The sequence below is a fragment of the Palaemon carinicauda genome, chromosome 1, assembly GCF_036898095.1.
Source record: "Palaemon carinicauda isolate YSFRI2023 chromosome 1, ASM3689809v2, whole genome shotgun sequence".
NCBI lineage: Eukaryota > Metazoa > Arthropoda > Malacostraca > Decapoda > Palaemonidae > Palaemon > Palaemon carinicauda.
In genome coordinates, this window is record NC_090725.1 from 269,358,940 (window position 1) to 269,375,848 (window position 16,909).

The 16,909-nt window shown below is 36.2% G+C and overlaps 1 protein-coding gene across 1 annotated transcript in view; it reads left to right on the forward strand.

Moving 5' to 3' along the window:
* Positions 1–5,885, forward strand: part of Ent3 (equilibrative nucleoside transporter 3) — a 119,690-nt gene extending 113,805 nt beyond the window's left edge. Inside the window, exon 11 of the mRNA XM_068390420.1 lies at positions 5,363–5,885. Coding sequence (XP_068246521.1) covers positions 5,363–5,812 — 450 coding nt within the window. The 3' untranslated portion in view covers positions 5,813–5,885. The remainder of the gene's footprint in view (positions 1–5,362) is intronic.
* The last annotated feature ends 11,024 nt before the right edge of the window (positions 5,886–16,909 follow it).

Here is a 16,909-nt window from a genome sequence, read left to right on the forward strand (position 1 = left end):
TGCATTAATTCCATCTCCTGAATGTAGATCTGGGGTTGCTGAAATCCCTTAATAGAGGTGTAGCTAAAATTATTGCATGGTGCAAATTATGGGGTATGAAGTTGAATCCTAACAAAACCCAAATTATGATTGTAATTAGGTCAAGGACAATGGCTCCTCAACATCTGGATCTCAACATTGATAATGTTTCTTTAACTCTGTATGACTTTTAAAATTTTAGGTGTGATTCTCGACAGAAAATTTACTTTTGAGAAACACATTAAGTCTGTGCCTTCTTCAATTGCACAAAATATTGTCTTATTGATAAAATCTTTTAAGATTTTTGGGGATCAATCTATTCTGCAGAAGTGTTTTAATTCTTTCATTCTACCTCTTTTCGAGTACTGTATTGTTCTCCTATCTGGTCTTCAGCTGCTGATTCTCATCTTAATTTGTTGGACAGGAGCTTACAATCTATTAAATTTCTTATTCCTGATCTAGATATTAATTTCTGGCACGGTCGTTCAATTACTTTATGAGTGTTGCATAAGATTTTTTATAATTCTGATCATCCTTTACATTCAGATTTTCCCGGACAGTTCCATCCTGTTGGTAATACTAGGGATGCAGTTAATTCTAATAGTCAGGCCTTCTCCATCATGAGGCTCAATATTGCACAGTCTTCTAGAAGTTTAATTCCAACTGTGATCAAATTGTGGAATGATCTTCCTGATCGAGTAGTTGAATCGGTAAAACTTCAAAAGTTCAAACTTGCAGCAAATGTTTTAATGTTGAATGGGCTGATATAAGTCTTTTTATAGTTTATATATGCATTATCTGGTTTCATATTCTTACTGTCTTTAAAGTATCTTATTTTGAGTGTTCATTATTTCTTATCTTGTTTGATTATTTCCCTATTTCCTTTTCTCACTGAGCTATTTGTCCCTGTTGGAGCCCTTGGGCTTATAGCATCTTGCTTTTCCAACTAGGGTTGTAGCTTAGCTAGTAATAATGATAATAATAATGCTAATATGGAAATCGACTTGGCCCAGGCCAGAGCATTTCCATCTGCCGACAGGGAAAGTGGCAGAAATCTTTTTGGAAGGGGAACTGCTCGTTTTTGGAAGAAGCTTCTGGGACACCTCATCTTGTTGGAGAAGCTGGTCCCCTTCAGGTGGATGTCACTTCACTTTGTGCAGTGGGCTCTGAAGAGCCTGTGGTCTCAAGCATTTGACTTTCCTGCAACCCTGCTGTTGGTGGCACAGGAGGTAGTGACAGATCTCCAATGGTGGTTGAGACAGAGCCTGTCGGCAGGAACACACCTTCAGGTCTCTCCCCTGGAATTCCTTCTTTTCTCTCATAAATCACACCAAGGGTGGGGCACTCACCTGAGAAGGGAGAAAATTTCAAGTCAGTGGTTTGAAGAGGATAAGTCTTTTCATATCAATTACCTGGAAATGATAGTGGCATATCTAGCGTTATTCCACTTCTCGGAGACTCAAAGGTTACTCTGTGGTGCTGATGAGTGACAGTTCAACAGTAATGACCTACGTCTCCAATGAGGGAGGCGCAGTTTCCCTCCTACTATGCCAACTATCGGTTGAGATACATCATTTGGCACAGAACAATGTAGTGTCCCTCTCAGCGAGGTACATTCCCGGGAAAAGGAATGTTATTGTGGACCATCTGAATTGACCAGGGATGACAGTTGGTTCCGAATGGTCTTTGTTTCCTCTGGTGGTGAAGTCTTGTGACATTGTGGGGTTTCCCATCACCAGACATGTTCTCAACTCACCTGAATGACAAGCTCCCAGTGTATTGGTCTCCAGTCCTTAGCCCAGCGGTAGCAATGGAAGATGCCTCCAGCGCCCATAATACAGATTAGACTTTTACGCCTTTCTGCCGTTCTGCCTGATTTGTCAGGTTCTGAAGAGAACTTAAGTGTCCCGAGAAGTCAGAGTAATGCTAGTAGCCCCAAAATGGCCTAAGGTGGAGTGGTATCCAAACCTACTGGACTTTCTCTCGGAAAGTCTGAGAGAACTTTCAGAATTACCAACCTGCTGTGCCAACTGCATAAAAGAATGTTCCACAAGGCAGTTCACTGCCTATCTTTCATGGTTGGAGGTTATCCATCCTCACCACTGAAAGATAGACTTCTTGTGACCAATTGTGAAACAACTTTCTGGATACTTCCGAAAGTCATCCACAGTGGTTTACCAAGCCAAGTGGGCAACTTTCTGTGGTTGGTGTCATAGATTGAATATTGCTCCACTCAAAGCTACTGTTGCCCTGATTGCTGACTTTTTGGTGTTCCTGAGGAATGAAAATCCCTTTCAGTCATTGTGATGAAAAGCTACCGTTCGGCCTTGAACCAGGATTCAAACTAAAAGGGGTTGATCTTTCCTCATCATGGGAACTTTCTGCTCTCATCTGAAGTTCTGAACAGACTTGCTCTCCTTTGGAACTCAAGCCTCCCTCTTGGAATGTGATGAATCTTAGGTCCTTGAAGATGGCTCCCTACGACCCCATGCATAAAGCTCTGGATAGGGATCTCACACTGAAGACTGTCTTTCTCCTTGCCTTAGCATCAGCCAAGAGAGTTAGAAAATTACAGTCTGTCCTATTTTGTGTCACATTCCAAAGAGTGGAAATAACTATCTTTTTCCTTCATTCCAGAATTTGTGCCGGACACAAAATGCAGCTATTATTGATCATAGATTTGGCTCTCACGATATCATCTCTCAAAGAGGTAACTGATGCTCTTGACAATATGTTACTCTGTCCCGTAAGAGCAGTCAGAAAATATTGAAAATATGTAGAGAACAAGCTCTTTTAGACCTAAAATTCCAAATTTATTTGAAAGCACAGGCCATCCCAAAGAGTAAATTTCTAATAATACCATTTCTTTTTGGCTGTGTGAAGCCATTATGAGAGCGTATAAATCCTCAGGGAAACCGTTACCAGCTGTCCTCCCTAGAGCACATGATATATGTGGTCTTGCTGCAACCTTAGCATTCCACAAGAACCACTCAGTAGCCCAAATTCTTAGTACAGGTGTCTGGAGAAGGCAGAATACCTTCACAGGGCACTACCTGAAGAATTGTACTCAAAGATCTTTGGGCACCTTTTCTTTAGGTCCTATTGCTGTGGCTCAGCAAATAATTTAGCTTACGCTTTTACGCGACACCTAATCTATCATCACATCATCAGGGTATGAGCGGACTTGCAAGAGTGGTCGTTGAGTATTCGCTTGATCACACTCAAGTGTAGATGAGAATAAGAAGTTCTTAGTTATGAATGTATATATCTCTTATATTGATGCCTAATTTTCATATAGCTTCATCTCTATCTTAGTCTGAACCTAGCGGGCATATACTCCACAAACTCGCCTCTTCACGTGCTGGTTGGACAATCGTCACTGACTTACCTTTAACTTTTGAATAAAGCCTGGTCTTACTATTGTGATTGTCCTAGAGCGAGTGAACCCCTCTTAACGAAAACCTCCTTCCACTTAAGGAAGACCCAAGACCCATTTAAATGTCTCAGAAATTTGTATCCATGTATGAATGAACTACAAATTTTAAAATACTTTTTATTTTTCCTAGCTATACAAACCTGAGTCATTTTAGCATAGATCCTGCCTCATCCATCCCATAAGTCTAACTAGTATAGAATGGAGCTTGCTTCACAGCAGCATGTAATACTGCCTGGCAGTGGAGTTGCCAGGTAACCTATTATGGTTACAAGTGGTCCCCATTTATTTCTTTTATGTCTGATTGTAGAAAATTAACATTAGGAGTAACCCATTCAAGTGATTCAGGTTTGTATAGCTAGGAAAAATTCAAATTATTTTAAAATTTGTAGTTTTTCACTTAACTGTATTTACTAATAATGCATGTAATATTCACATATTGGCCTCCTATTAAGACGTAAAAGCAGCAAATATTAATATCTTCCATTTTTTTCACTTGTAAGTTGATTGACATTAACGTCTATATTTTTTTAATCAGTTGATAAAGGGACACTTCCAAGGGATTTTTCATCATTTTCCAAAAGAAGTAATTAATGCTTAAACTAGCATTTTATCATACTATGGTAAATAATTTCATTTAAAATACTTTTATCTCATATTTACTATCAAGTTTAATGGCTTATCGAAGTTTATTGGAGTTTAATCCATGTTGCTGATGTAATATAATTCATAGTTTTTAGATTTGTGGTGCTTAATTATACAGCTTAGGAAATTACTAATTTTTCTTCCAATTCATTCAGTAGTTTTTGTGCAGTTTTGTTTACCACTTCATAAACCGAATACACCATTTTGCACTTGCCATAAACTCAGGAGTTTCATAAATTTGTTCAGTTGTTTGTCTTGGTATTGTGCTTAATTTCCTTTCAAGTATACAGATATCTTCTATAAATTCCCTTTATATGGAACCTTTGCTGAAGGTGCATCCTTGGAAAATGTTTATTTCTGTATGTTTTTTTTTAAATGTGTAGGACTACAGTAAACAACTCTTAATTTTAATAATTTACCTTGACTTTTTATCTAGCATGCTCCAATATTCTCAGTCCCCTTTTCAGATTCCATTTTTTAGTTTATCACCCTTTCCTTTGTCTTACTTGTTTCATAATCTATATCTCATTCTTGTAGTCTCATCATGATCTTAACGATTTTTCAAAATGCTTTGGTCAAATACTTTATAATAATAATATTTATGGTGAGAAAGGGATTTTGGTAATTTACACAATGCGCTAAAATATTACTTTTATTTCCAAGAAGCAGCAATGTCAAAATCAGTGAAATATAATGTACCTGTTATCAAGTTATCACCCTTTAATCAATCCTGTATGTCAAAGAGTTTTCATGTCTTCTGTGCAGCACGTGGCATGCATTAAATGGTGTTATGTAGTATACTATAAGTACCAAATATTTTAAATTTACCTTTAATGAATATAAATTTCACATTTACCTGGGAAGGCTATCATCCCAGCCATTTTGATTCGTTCATCATTCATATGATTCAGCTTGGTGAGACTGAAACAGCATTTATGATGTAATGAGAGGCTCCTTCTAGTGATCCATGCCTACTTTAGAGAATATTGGTGACAATCTTAGTTTTATGGAAATACTGCATAATATTACAGAAATTGAAATTATTTAAAAGATTTTTCATCTAAAAACTCTCATTATTATCTAGACAGGCTATTTAGGAAGTTCAATTGCCTTATATTGGGTTTTGCAAGGTTGTGATTTAAGGGTAACACACAAGCATTTAAAATTTCATCAGTTTATAGATAATAGAGCTCTTAGAACTGCTACATGCATTATCTTGCTTAACCTGTTTTTTCCTTAATAGCTCAAAAACTTTTCTTTCATTAGATTTTAGCCTCGCTTCCATATGATTGGACTCGTCGCCAGCTTGTTGGTGGATCTGTTGCACGCATACTTCTAGTCCCAATTATGATGTTATGTGCAGCACCTCGTTCCAAGCCAAAAATTTCCGGTGAAGTAGTCCCCCTTCTTGTATCAGCAACACTAGGGCTATCCAATGGTGTCTTAGGATCTGTTCCAATGATACTTGCTCCAACAAAAGTGGAAGATGAACATCGGGAGCTTACTGGAAACATTATGACACTCTCTTATTATGTAGGGCTTACTCTTGGAGCTTCTGTTGCATATGGGTTACATTATGGCTTCTTAGGTCCTTCTCTTCCCAACCAGTGTAAAGCTAAGGGAGCCATAATACCCACACTGCCAACTTCTTCCTCTGAGGTTACAACTCCCCATTTTATTTTTCATTCAGTGCTGAATATTTCTAGAGGAATGTAAATGCTTAATTTCTCTGCATATCAGTGTCAATTCTAAATTTTTTAAAAAAGATATACTACTTAATCATTCATATATATATATATATATATATATATATATATATATATATATATATATATATATATATATATATATATATATATATATATATATATATATATGTGTGTGTGTGTGTGTGTGTATGTGTATAGTGTGTTTAAGTGTGTGTAAGCATATATATATATATATATATATATATATATATATATATATATATATATATATATATGTGTGTGTGTGTGTGTGTGTGTATCCATGTGTACATACACAGCAAATATATGCATACATAGTATGTATATAAATGAATAAATGTGTGTACACATTACATGTACAGTATATATATATATATATATATATATATATATATATATATATATATATATATATATATATATATATATATATATATATATATATATATATATATGCATATGCATGTGTATATATATCTAATGGTACCTCAGCTTATAAGCTTAATTTGTTCTGGGAACGAGCTCGCAAACTAAAATGCCAGTAAATTTAAACAATTTTTCCAATTAGATATAAAAGAAATACACGATGTATTTCATATGTCTATAAATATACATATATACGGTACTTATTTTTAAAGGTTTGTAATGTATTTTAGTGAAAAAATTTTAACCCCTAACATCTGAAATTAATATAAATTAATAATTCACAGTAAAAAATAAAAATGTATTGAGACAATAACTTGTACTATACCTTTGAGGAGGAGATGGTTACTGCTTCGATGGAAATCTCCCTTCATGAGAACTTCTGGTAAAATATCTGGAGTTCTGTTGCTTGAACAACATTCACTGTCACTAATTGAATCACTTAATTTATACTTTCTTGGCCCTTGGTCATCTTTTTTTCCTCTATTACATTCAGTTTTGACAAGGAAAGTGTTTAGAGACAACTGATTTTGTCTTTTCTTTAAAATCATCTGAAAATGCAACATTGCATTGGTAATAAATACTGTAGGTTTGCAGCTTGCCCTGCCAAAGATTTATATGGTTAATGTGTTTCTACAAAATTTTTCGAGGTTTCCTACATTTTCCGAATTTCCCTTATTTCACTCAAAGTGAGAGGTTTGGTAGTTTTTCTCTCCTCAGATGAAATCTCAGCAATCTCTTGCTGCTCATGCAACACCACTAGCTCCTCGGTAGTCAGCTATTGGCTATGCTTGTCCAGAAGGTCACTGATTTCATTCTTGTTCACCTCCAACCCCATAGTCTTTCCCAAGTACACAATTTTATTGTCAACTGCATCTTGGATCAGTTCTAATCCCTCAAAATTGTGCTCAGCAATGTATTCAAGCCATAGTATTCTCCAAAGAGAATTTATGGTCCTGTTGGTAACCCCTTCTCAAGCTTTGTCAATGAATTTGAGGCAACCGATAATGTGGGAATGGTTTTTCCAAAATTCTTGGAGGATGAAGTTGACGGTTGATCCCTTCGGTGACCTCAAAGCATTGTAGAAACAATACTTTTGTATAAGGTTTTTGAAGTTTGGGATCACCTGTTGATCCATGGGTTGTAGTATTGGAGTGGTGGTGTCAGCAAGAGCTTTGTTGTGATGAATTCAAATTCCTCCATTAGATCATCTTAAAGTGCTGAAGGATAGGTAGGAGTATTGTCCATAAGCAATAGGGCTTCTTTTCTTGACCCATTCCACAAACAAAATGCAAATCACCCAAGCCTTGTTGTTTTACCTCCACGTAATGTTCAGTTACTTCTCCAACACTTCATACTTTTTAAGAGCTTGTGGATCTTCTGAATGATACATCAAGAGAAGTTTGATTTTGTGATAAGGTATTAGTACAGAACAGTAGATTTAACAGTCTTTCATGAGTTGTGACTGGCAATTGCCTTTTCTTGTGCTATAAGGACAGTCCTAGTTATCTTCATACAGAGCAGTCTGGTCTTGTCACAATTGAAAACTTGCTGAGGTATGAGACTTCAATTCCACAAACCTTTTGAACTCAATAATGCCTGCCTCTTCTGCCTTAACATAGGCATTAGCAGCTTCACCATATTGCACAACACTGTGGTTGACAGGTCTTCTCACCTTGAATGTTTCTTTTCCTTTTTCTGCTGTCATAGCTGGCTCCATTTTAACAAGGTCAACATGCAATACCTGTGCTTTTTCACAAATAATGTTTTCAATAATCGTATCTCCTGCTAACTGTTTCTCATTTATCCAGATGAGAAACAACTAATCTATATTATCAAGCACACATGGCTGTTGTTTCATCAATGTTACCACCCATTTTACAATATCCATTGCTTTGATTTTTTTTTCTTGAGAATTGTGCAAATTGTAAATTTTGTACAATTGCATATTTTTATAGGTTTGCCACATGTGTTTCTTGTTCATACTTCTCGACAATTTCTTTTTTTACCTCTACTGTCATTATCTCATCCTTTTTGTCTTTCTCAGTCTTCTTGGGGGCTATTGTTTAGATGCTGTAACGTGCTGTTACTGTTTACTTGACTGTGAACATTCTCAATTCAATAAAGAATACATGGTCACAACTATGTATAGATGATGCTGTTACAAGTGCAGCTTGGAGAGTGGAATAGTAAAGGTCTCATTAAGGTGAGAATGTGAGCTTAGGCAAAAGAAAATGGCTTACATATCACATGAACATTGTGTGGGTGGCGTATGGGCAATGCACAACTGCTTTCTGCACATCACAGACTAGTCTTATTAGTACTTGTCCCCAAAAGATGTGCTTATGGAGGGAAATTTTTGCTCGCTGACTGATATAGTGATCTGAAACTGATATTAAATTTCGTGCTTGCATACCGATTTGCTCGTATTCAGAATTGCTTGTAAACCGATGTGCCATGTATGTATGTATGTATGTATGTATGTATGTATATATATTATATATATATATATATATATATATATATATATATATATATATATATATATATATATATATAATTATATACTTTATGTATGTTTGTATGTACTGTATCTATAGTTACACTATAATATTTATTACACTGCAAACTCATTTCTAGTAATATAGTCCATTTAATGTGTTGCACAAAACCCCAGACATAACTATCTTTTGTAACAGAAAAAACCAACAGTGCTGGTAGTCGTGTGCATCTAGTATCAATAATTCACCTATGGCTCCTGTTGTTTACCAGGTGACTCGTTAATAGGTCACTAATACTAGACTACTGAAAAATTGTCTATGGTTTATGGCAATATATCTTTAATGTTCTTTCCTGTTGACTTAATTCATCTATTGGATTAATGATAAGGAAATTACAACCAGAAGCCTCATCTTCAGTCTGTGTCATCTGCCTCAGGGGAGAGTAGCTGTAAGTACCAATGTCAAAATATCTTTTAAATTTTCTTATTTTGAGTTAGTACCCCCTTTTCTATTTTTGCAGTATCTGGATAATTTTCTCTTGAATATTTGATTTTGGTTTTATAAAAAGCAAATAGCTGTCTGCTATACATTTCATTTGTTTCTCCCAGTTCAGTCTTGGTACTCCTAGTACAAGTTTGAATGATTTAATCAAGATTAGGTACAGCGTAAGGATTTACTACTAAATGTTAGAATAAGCTGAATAGTTCGTCTTACTCTTATATTTTGTGCTGTCAACTTTATTTTTTAAGCCCCATTTTATTCTCTTGCCATTAATAGACTTATACTATAGATTATATTACATTATAGATTTGCTTTCTGCAAGGAATGTTAACTATTGCTTCTCTCCCTGTATTGTTTTTGTGTATTGTTCTATTTTACATCTCTAGTTTTTTTGTTAGATTTTTGTTTTGATTTTGTAATGCACAATCTGTATTTTATGCCAGATAGATTTTTTCTGGATATTTTGTGTATTTCATACTAGTTTTATTTGAGCCACAACATTTATTGAGTTACCAGATATGCAGTTTGATATATAATGTATGTTTTTGAAAGGATCTTACATCATTTGTATAATATTTATTGAGGTTAGGTCTAGGTAATAGTTTGGCCTGGGTACCAGCCACCTGCAGAAATACTACCCTAGAGACTTATTGGGTCCTTTGACTGGCCAGACAGAACAGTACTACAATGAATCCCTCTCTCAGTTTTCCTTTGCCCACCCATATACCTAATAGTCCGACCAAATCTTTCCACATTCTTCTCTGTCCTCATACATTTGACAACACTGAGATTACAAAACATTTCTTCTTCCCTCAAGGGGGTTAACTACTGCACTGTAATTGTTTAGTGGCTACTCTCCCCTTGGAAAGGTATAAGAGAGACTTCAGCTATGGTGAGCAGCTCTTGTAGTAGGAAGAGGACACTCCACAATCAAACAATTGTTCTCTAGTCTTGAGTTGTGCCATAGCCTCTGTACCATGGTCATCTACTTTCTTGGGTTAGAGTTCTCTTGCTTGAGGGTATGCTCAGGCACACTGTTCTGTCTTATTTCTCTTCCCTTGGTTTTTTAAGTTTTTATAGTTTATATATGAAAGATGTAATTTAATGTTGTTAGTGTTCTTAAGATATCTTATTTTAATTGTTCATTACTTATCTTGTAATTTATCTATTTCCGTGTTTCCTTTTGTCACTAGGCTATTTTCCCTATTGGAGCCCCTGTGTTTATAGCATCCTGCTTTTCCAACTAGGGTTGTAGCTTAGCTTGTAACAAGAACAACAACAGCTACTACTACTACTACTACTACTACTACCCTTCCCTATTTGCCATGACTGATATGGCAATTAGAATTGTCATCTCAGCAGATAATGGTACAAGTAGCATTCCAGCAGTGCTATGGATCATCTGATTTTCTGTCATTCTTGAGTCTTCATCTGTGATTGATTTCATGTTGTTTGGTACTGTTTCCACTGCTGTCAGTGCCAAACCTCTCTCCTCTGATCTCATCTGACTTTACCTCTGTGACTGAGACTACTGTTTTGAAGAAGTACATATCATTTCACGACCCCCCCTAACTTAGGCAAAGAATCACATTGATTCAAATATCAATGGTAGAATGGCATAATGCACATTACCTAAATAAGGTATTTGCATACATATTGATATGTTCATCCTGTAAAAGGTATGCACTAAAATTTCTACAATACTGTACTTCTACTGTATAAAACAATGGAAATGCTATGTAAATACAATAGTTGTTGAGCTGTTTTCCTTCAGGAATACACTAACAAAAATGAAAAGTCTTTAAATGTGTATTGCCATCGCAACTATTACAACCTATGTGTACAAAATATTTGAAAGCAGTTGCAACATGACATTTCCTTTTATTCAAGATTTATAGATTACTTTCCTTTGGTGACCAGGAAGATAAACTATTAGCATAGAATTATGATATGCTGTTTGTTCAATAAAGTATATAAATGAATGAATGAATGAATAGAGGAATATTAAGTTCCCTTTTTGTGTGTCTATGTGTCTCTCCTATTGTACTGCTTGTTTCACTATATATATATATATATATATATATATATATATATATATATATATATATATATATATATATATATATATATATATATATATATATATATAATGACTTTAAAGCAAGAACCAAATACAAACCAGGATAAGAATAATAAATACAGAAAGTCTTTATTTGTTATATTCTCACTCTCTATATTCTCCCTCTCAGTGGTAGAGTAGCGATTTAAACTACTAGTCTCATATTCATTCTTATATAAAGGTGATTTAATTATTTCTCTTACTCTCTCTCTCTCAACTTGGTAATACTCAAGTGTATAATATATGCTTGTATTTTCTCTTTTCTTGTTGGAGTTCTCCTCATGTAACAGGAAATTTGACCAAGTGAGAGTTATGATTTACAGTATTCATGTACGCTTTTGAATGGATAATCATAGCTAAGTTTCAAGTCATTGTTATGTAACAGTGTACTGTACTGTAAAGTAGTTGACTTCTAGGCGTGATTATATAATATAATCCTATGGCTTTTGCTAACTAAGCTGAAGTCGTTTTCATGGTGTGTCTTTTTCTTAAGTCTGTTCTTTCAGATTCCTGTACCGTGGTCATTCATAACTCAAAGGCCAATTAGGTGCATTATTGAAGTGTCCTCTGCATGGCTACCTATTTCTGGCAACTGAACCAGACTCAACAAGGAGTGTGTGTCAGTTGAGCAACAGGGACCTTGAGATCTTTATGTTCATGAACTAAGTTACTTTCTTACCACTGCTAATCTTCTTTAATTTTTGAAAAAGACTGAAGTGTTTGGGATTTTATGTGACAAAGAAAATGGGGTATGTTAAAAGTAGTTGGTTGTAGGTAAAAATTATCTAGTTTTAAAAGAAATAAGTTATTTATAAATTTTCAGTGGTTTCTTTATAAATTATTTTTTGTTTGATCTTATTTATTTTATTTTTAAATTATTTATATATACATGTTGACAAATGTTGAAAACTAAACATTGAAAATATTTTAGTATTAAGACTATTTAAACTGGGCTACTGCATGTAGAAGAATAGCTATTGTATGAAATATTTTGTAAATTCTTACTATACTGTATTTGTTGAACATATAAATCAACTTGTAGTTTTTGTCTTGAGAATATTTGGTACTAGTATTTCTTTTTACTGTAGCTTTAGCTTGGTGAAGAATTTATATTGACCTTTATTGTAATAATTGAGGTTTTACTGATTTTGTAATTACTTTGTAAGTCTGTACAGATGTAAGTTGCTGAAATTCAGTACAGTATATAGCTGTTTTTAAATGTTCAAAAAAGTGTTGCCAAACAAAAATTCAAAGCCAAAAATTAATGCTTTACTCAGGCTTAAGCTCTGTCTCTGGTGATATACCCCAAAAGAGTAGTTACAGTAGCAGTAAAAATGATTAGTCTATATTGTTTTTGCTGAAGATACTTGTAAAACAGGACTACTTATATAGTTTTTATATATATTTTCCCAAATTCCCATTTTCCCTAAATATTGTAAGAATTTTTTTCACATTTTCCTTTTATGGAATACTTGTTGAATGGTTTTACTGGAAGAAAATATGAGAATAAAATCTCCAACTTTCAGGATACTACCAAATTGCATGAATATGTTTTGTTATTTTGTCTTAAGAAGTATTATTTACCAAGAAATCTAACGTAATTAGGTAAATAAGTGTATAGTGTTATTCCTAGGATTCCAGGCAACTTGTACGAAGAAACATACGTATAAGGCGTCTCCATTTTTATGTTTTTTTTTAATATAACTGCAGCATAGTACCAATTGTGCATTTAATCTTTTCTGTTTGTCAAAAATGCATTTTCTTCAGAAGGATGTTATAGCCCATCTCGGAATGAAATTTATTTCATATATTTATTAGTTATTCACATTTGCAACCTCTTGTTTAGAAAAGTATGAAGTGCTATGAACCAAAAATTCCATATTTATGCTAAAGGGAATGTTTAAGGAATTTTACCAGCAAGTGCTGATTGGTTAATTTTTATGTTCGAGTTGTTGGTTGGTCAGGATATCACATGAAAAACTAAGATACTAAATATTCTTTATTTAGCACATTTTAGCCTTAACTACTTTTTCATTGAGTGATAAAGCTAAATGATGTAATTTAGATATTAAAATTGGTTGTGATAAAAAAGGGAAGAAACAAATTCTCTTCCCTCTGAAGAGCATTGTGTTGTAGGAATTTTAATAAGAAAGATCTACAAACCCTTAATAAGGAACTCTAATCTCCAGTTTTGGAAATTCCATTTAAAGCTTATGAGTTTCAGATGAGAAGTGCCCTGGTGCGCCATCATCCTCGTCGTTGCCCATGAGCATTTACTTCTATGATAAACATTGTTCCTGAGTTCTCTACTTACTCCTGTGCGAGTATTTTAAGGGTTTTTTTTTTTAGCTATAGCACAGTTGAATGTACTGGTTTAGCTCTTAAACCAATGAAGAGTGCCCTTGTAACTATTTGGGCATTTTCCGAGAACCACCACAGAGCACATGAACCACAGGTGCGAAAGGCCCAGTTTGTGAGCAAGGAGCATACAGCAAGAGGAATAGGAGTGCATCATCAAGTAGCATGTGACCAAGAGGTACGTCATCCATGAGCGTGCGATCCTTGGGTACTTTTCCAGTTCAATTATAACTAATTTTGCCTTTCTTTGCATGGACAGACACCTTCACAAGTGATAGCATGAGCTAGGAAGAGAAGGCATCTGGAGGACACACCTCTAAAAGTTCTCCACAAGAGAAATTTTCCTCATTTTCCAAGGGTTTTACCTAATCATAAACATTCATATAGACCTAAGCACCGGTTGAGATGCTTGTCTCTCCTCTAAACACTAAGAGAGGAGTTTCACACCCCGGAGACTCTAGGCTATGGCAATCAAATTTTAAGAGTGAATATAGGCTCTCCCCTATTGTGATTATTTATTGGAAAATGTTGAAACCTGAACAAGTAGCACCACAACCAGTTCTGGGCTCAGAGTACCCAGGTGTGATTGAACCTTCTCTTTCTGAACATTACTTTTCCCCTTTCCTCTCTCCCTTTTCCAAATGGGTGAAAGTTAGGGAGAAGAAAGACACTTCTATGTGAGAGAATAGGCGTGCACAACCTGCAAGGACTCCGTTGAGTCTCACTCTCTGACGAAATGACTTCCTACTGTCCATAGACCAGAAGGACGCCTATTTCCAAATTCCAATCCAACGGAACTCAAGGAAATAACTTTGGTTTGTATTGGTAGCAAGGAGGTTTCAGTTTCAAGTTCTCTGTTTTGGACTATAAACAGCCCCTCAAGTGTTCATGAGAATGTTCACACTGGTTTCAGCCTGGGCTCATGTGATGGGCATAAGACTTCTCTGATATCTTGCTGATTGGCTTTTGTGGTCAGAGTCAGAGTCCAGATTCTGCTCAACAGAGAACTCCAAATTGACTTTTGTCAAGATATGGGTAACTGTATAAATCTTGAGAAGTCCATTCTTACCCTATGCCATAACCTTGTCTACTTAGGAATGAGCATAGACACTGTCCAAGTCAGAGTTTTCCCATCACAGGAGTGGCTACAGAAGTAGAAGAAGGCTAAAAATCTCTCACTGTCAAGCACTGACAAATGCTGCTTGTACATCTGTCTTCCTTAGAAAGTTCCACAAGGGAGATTACGCCTTCAAAGAAAGTCCCTCAAGGGATTACACCTTCATTCCATGCGGTGGACTCTTGAAGACCAGGTAGCGACAGAGGTCTGATCCTTAGTATCTACTTATCAGGGTGACACAGCAAGTCCAAGAGGACCTGTCCTGGTGGTTTCAGGAGAAAAACCTTTAAGCGAGCTCCTGACAGATTCTTTCCTTAAAGCTTATCCTTTTTTCAAATGTGTCCAGAGATGGGTGGGGAGCGCACATCTAACTCACTCCACTTCAGGTCTGTGGACAGGCAAAGTAGAAGAAAAACCTTGTATAAACATGTTGGAACTGAAGCCAGCATACCTGGCTTTGTTCCATTTCCAAACCATAGTAATGGGTCGCTCAGTAGTGTTGATGAGCGTCATTGCTGTTGTGGTTTATGTCAACAAGTGGAGGCGTGTCAATCTCACGAACCCTCTGCCACTTGGCCGTGAAAATGCACTCATGGTCAAAGGACAATGCAGTAACCTTGTCGGCATGTCTCATTATAGGAAAATGGAACGTGATAGCAGACAATCTGAGTCGCCGCAATCAGATTGCGGGCTCTGAATGGTCTTTGAACCTTCTAATGGCTTTGTTGGGTTTGCTGACAATAGACATGTTTGCTACTTACCTAAACAACTAACTGACATTTTGTTGTTCACCAGTGTTTGACCAAGCAGCAACACTGGAGATCACATTCCAACATCTGTCAGATAGCCTCAAAATCTATGCCTTCCCACCATTTTGTCTCATAAGGAAGGTGATCAGCAGAGCCATCATCACCTCCAATCTCCAGATGACTCTAGTAACATTGATATGGCTATTAACAGAATGCTACCCAGGCCATCTAAGCCTACTTAAAAAAGTTCCGAGAGAGCTCCCGATTTGAAATGACCTCATGTCAGCTGCATGTGAAGAAATACCACAATGCAGTTACGTGGCTGTCATTACACAGTTGGAGGTTATCCACCATCCCTTCAGAGAGTCTTTTCCCTTTCCAATTGCAGAGCAACTCTCGTGATATCTCCAAAAGTCTTTTGACAGCAGTCTATCAGAAAAAGTAGGCACTCTTTTCTGATTGGTGTCGTAAGGGAAACACACTTCCATTAATTTTTCATGTACCTGCGGGATGAGAAACTCCTCAAGAAAATTATCAGCTTTGACTCGGAGTTTTGAACAATCTTGTCCCCCTCAGGAAATCAAACGCCCAGCTTGGAATGTGACCAGGGTCCGTAGATCACTCAGTAAGGCGCCATTAACGAAAGCCTCAGAGAGGGACCTCACACATAAAACAGTGTTTTTGTTAGCCTTAGCTTCATCCAAAAGAGTAGGAGAGCTGCATGGTCTATCGTGCTTAGTGTCACATTCCCAGTGGTGGAGGCAGATCTCATTCTTGTTTGTTCTCGAATTTGTGGCAAAAACCCAAAACCCATTGATCAGCAATTCTAGGCTTGACTCTTTTTCAGGCTCATTGCTAAAGAAGGCAACAGATAATCTTGACGACCTGCTTCTGTATTCTGTTTGGTAGACCCTACTTACAGACTCTCTATGTTAGTAGGGGAAGGCCAAAGAAGAAAATCTCCAGAAATACCCTCTCCTTCTGGCTTTGTGAAACTATCAGTAGAGCCTACAGGGAGCAGAGGGATGCACCCTCAGTCTTGGCCTCTCCTAGAGCTCATGAAGTCAGGGAGATTGGTCTCACTTTAGCCTTTAGAAAGAACCGTTCAGTTGAGCGGGACTTCTCCCATTCTAAGGCTGACTTCCCATCTAAAGGACGAAGGTTTGCTTTTGAGTAGGAATAAATCACAAATTTTAAAAGTAATTTTTATTTTTCATAGCTGTACAAACCTAAGTTCTTTAGGTTTTACTTCCTGCCACATCCACCCCACAAGTCCCAGGTAAAATCAAAATGAAGGCTCCAAACACTAACAGACCTG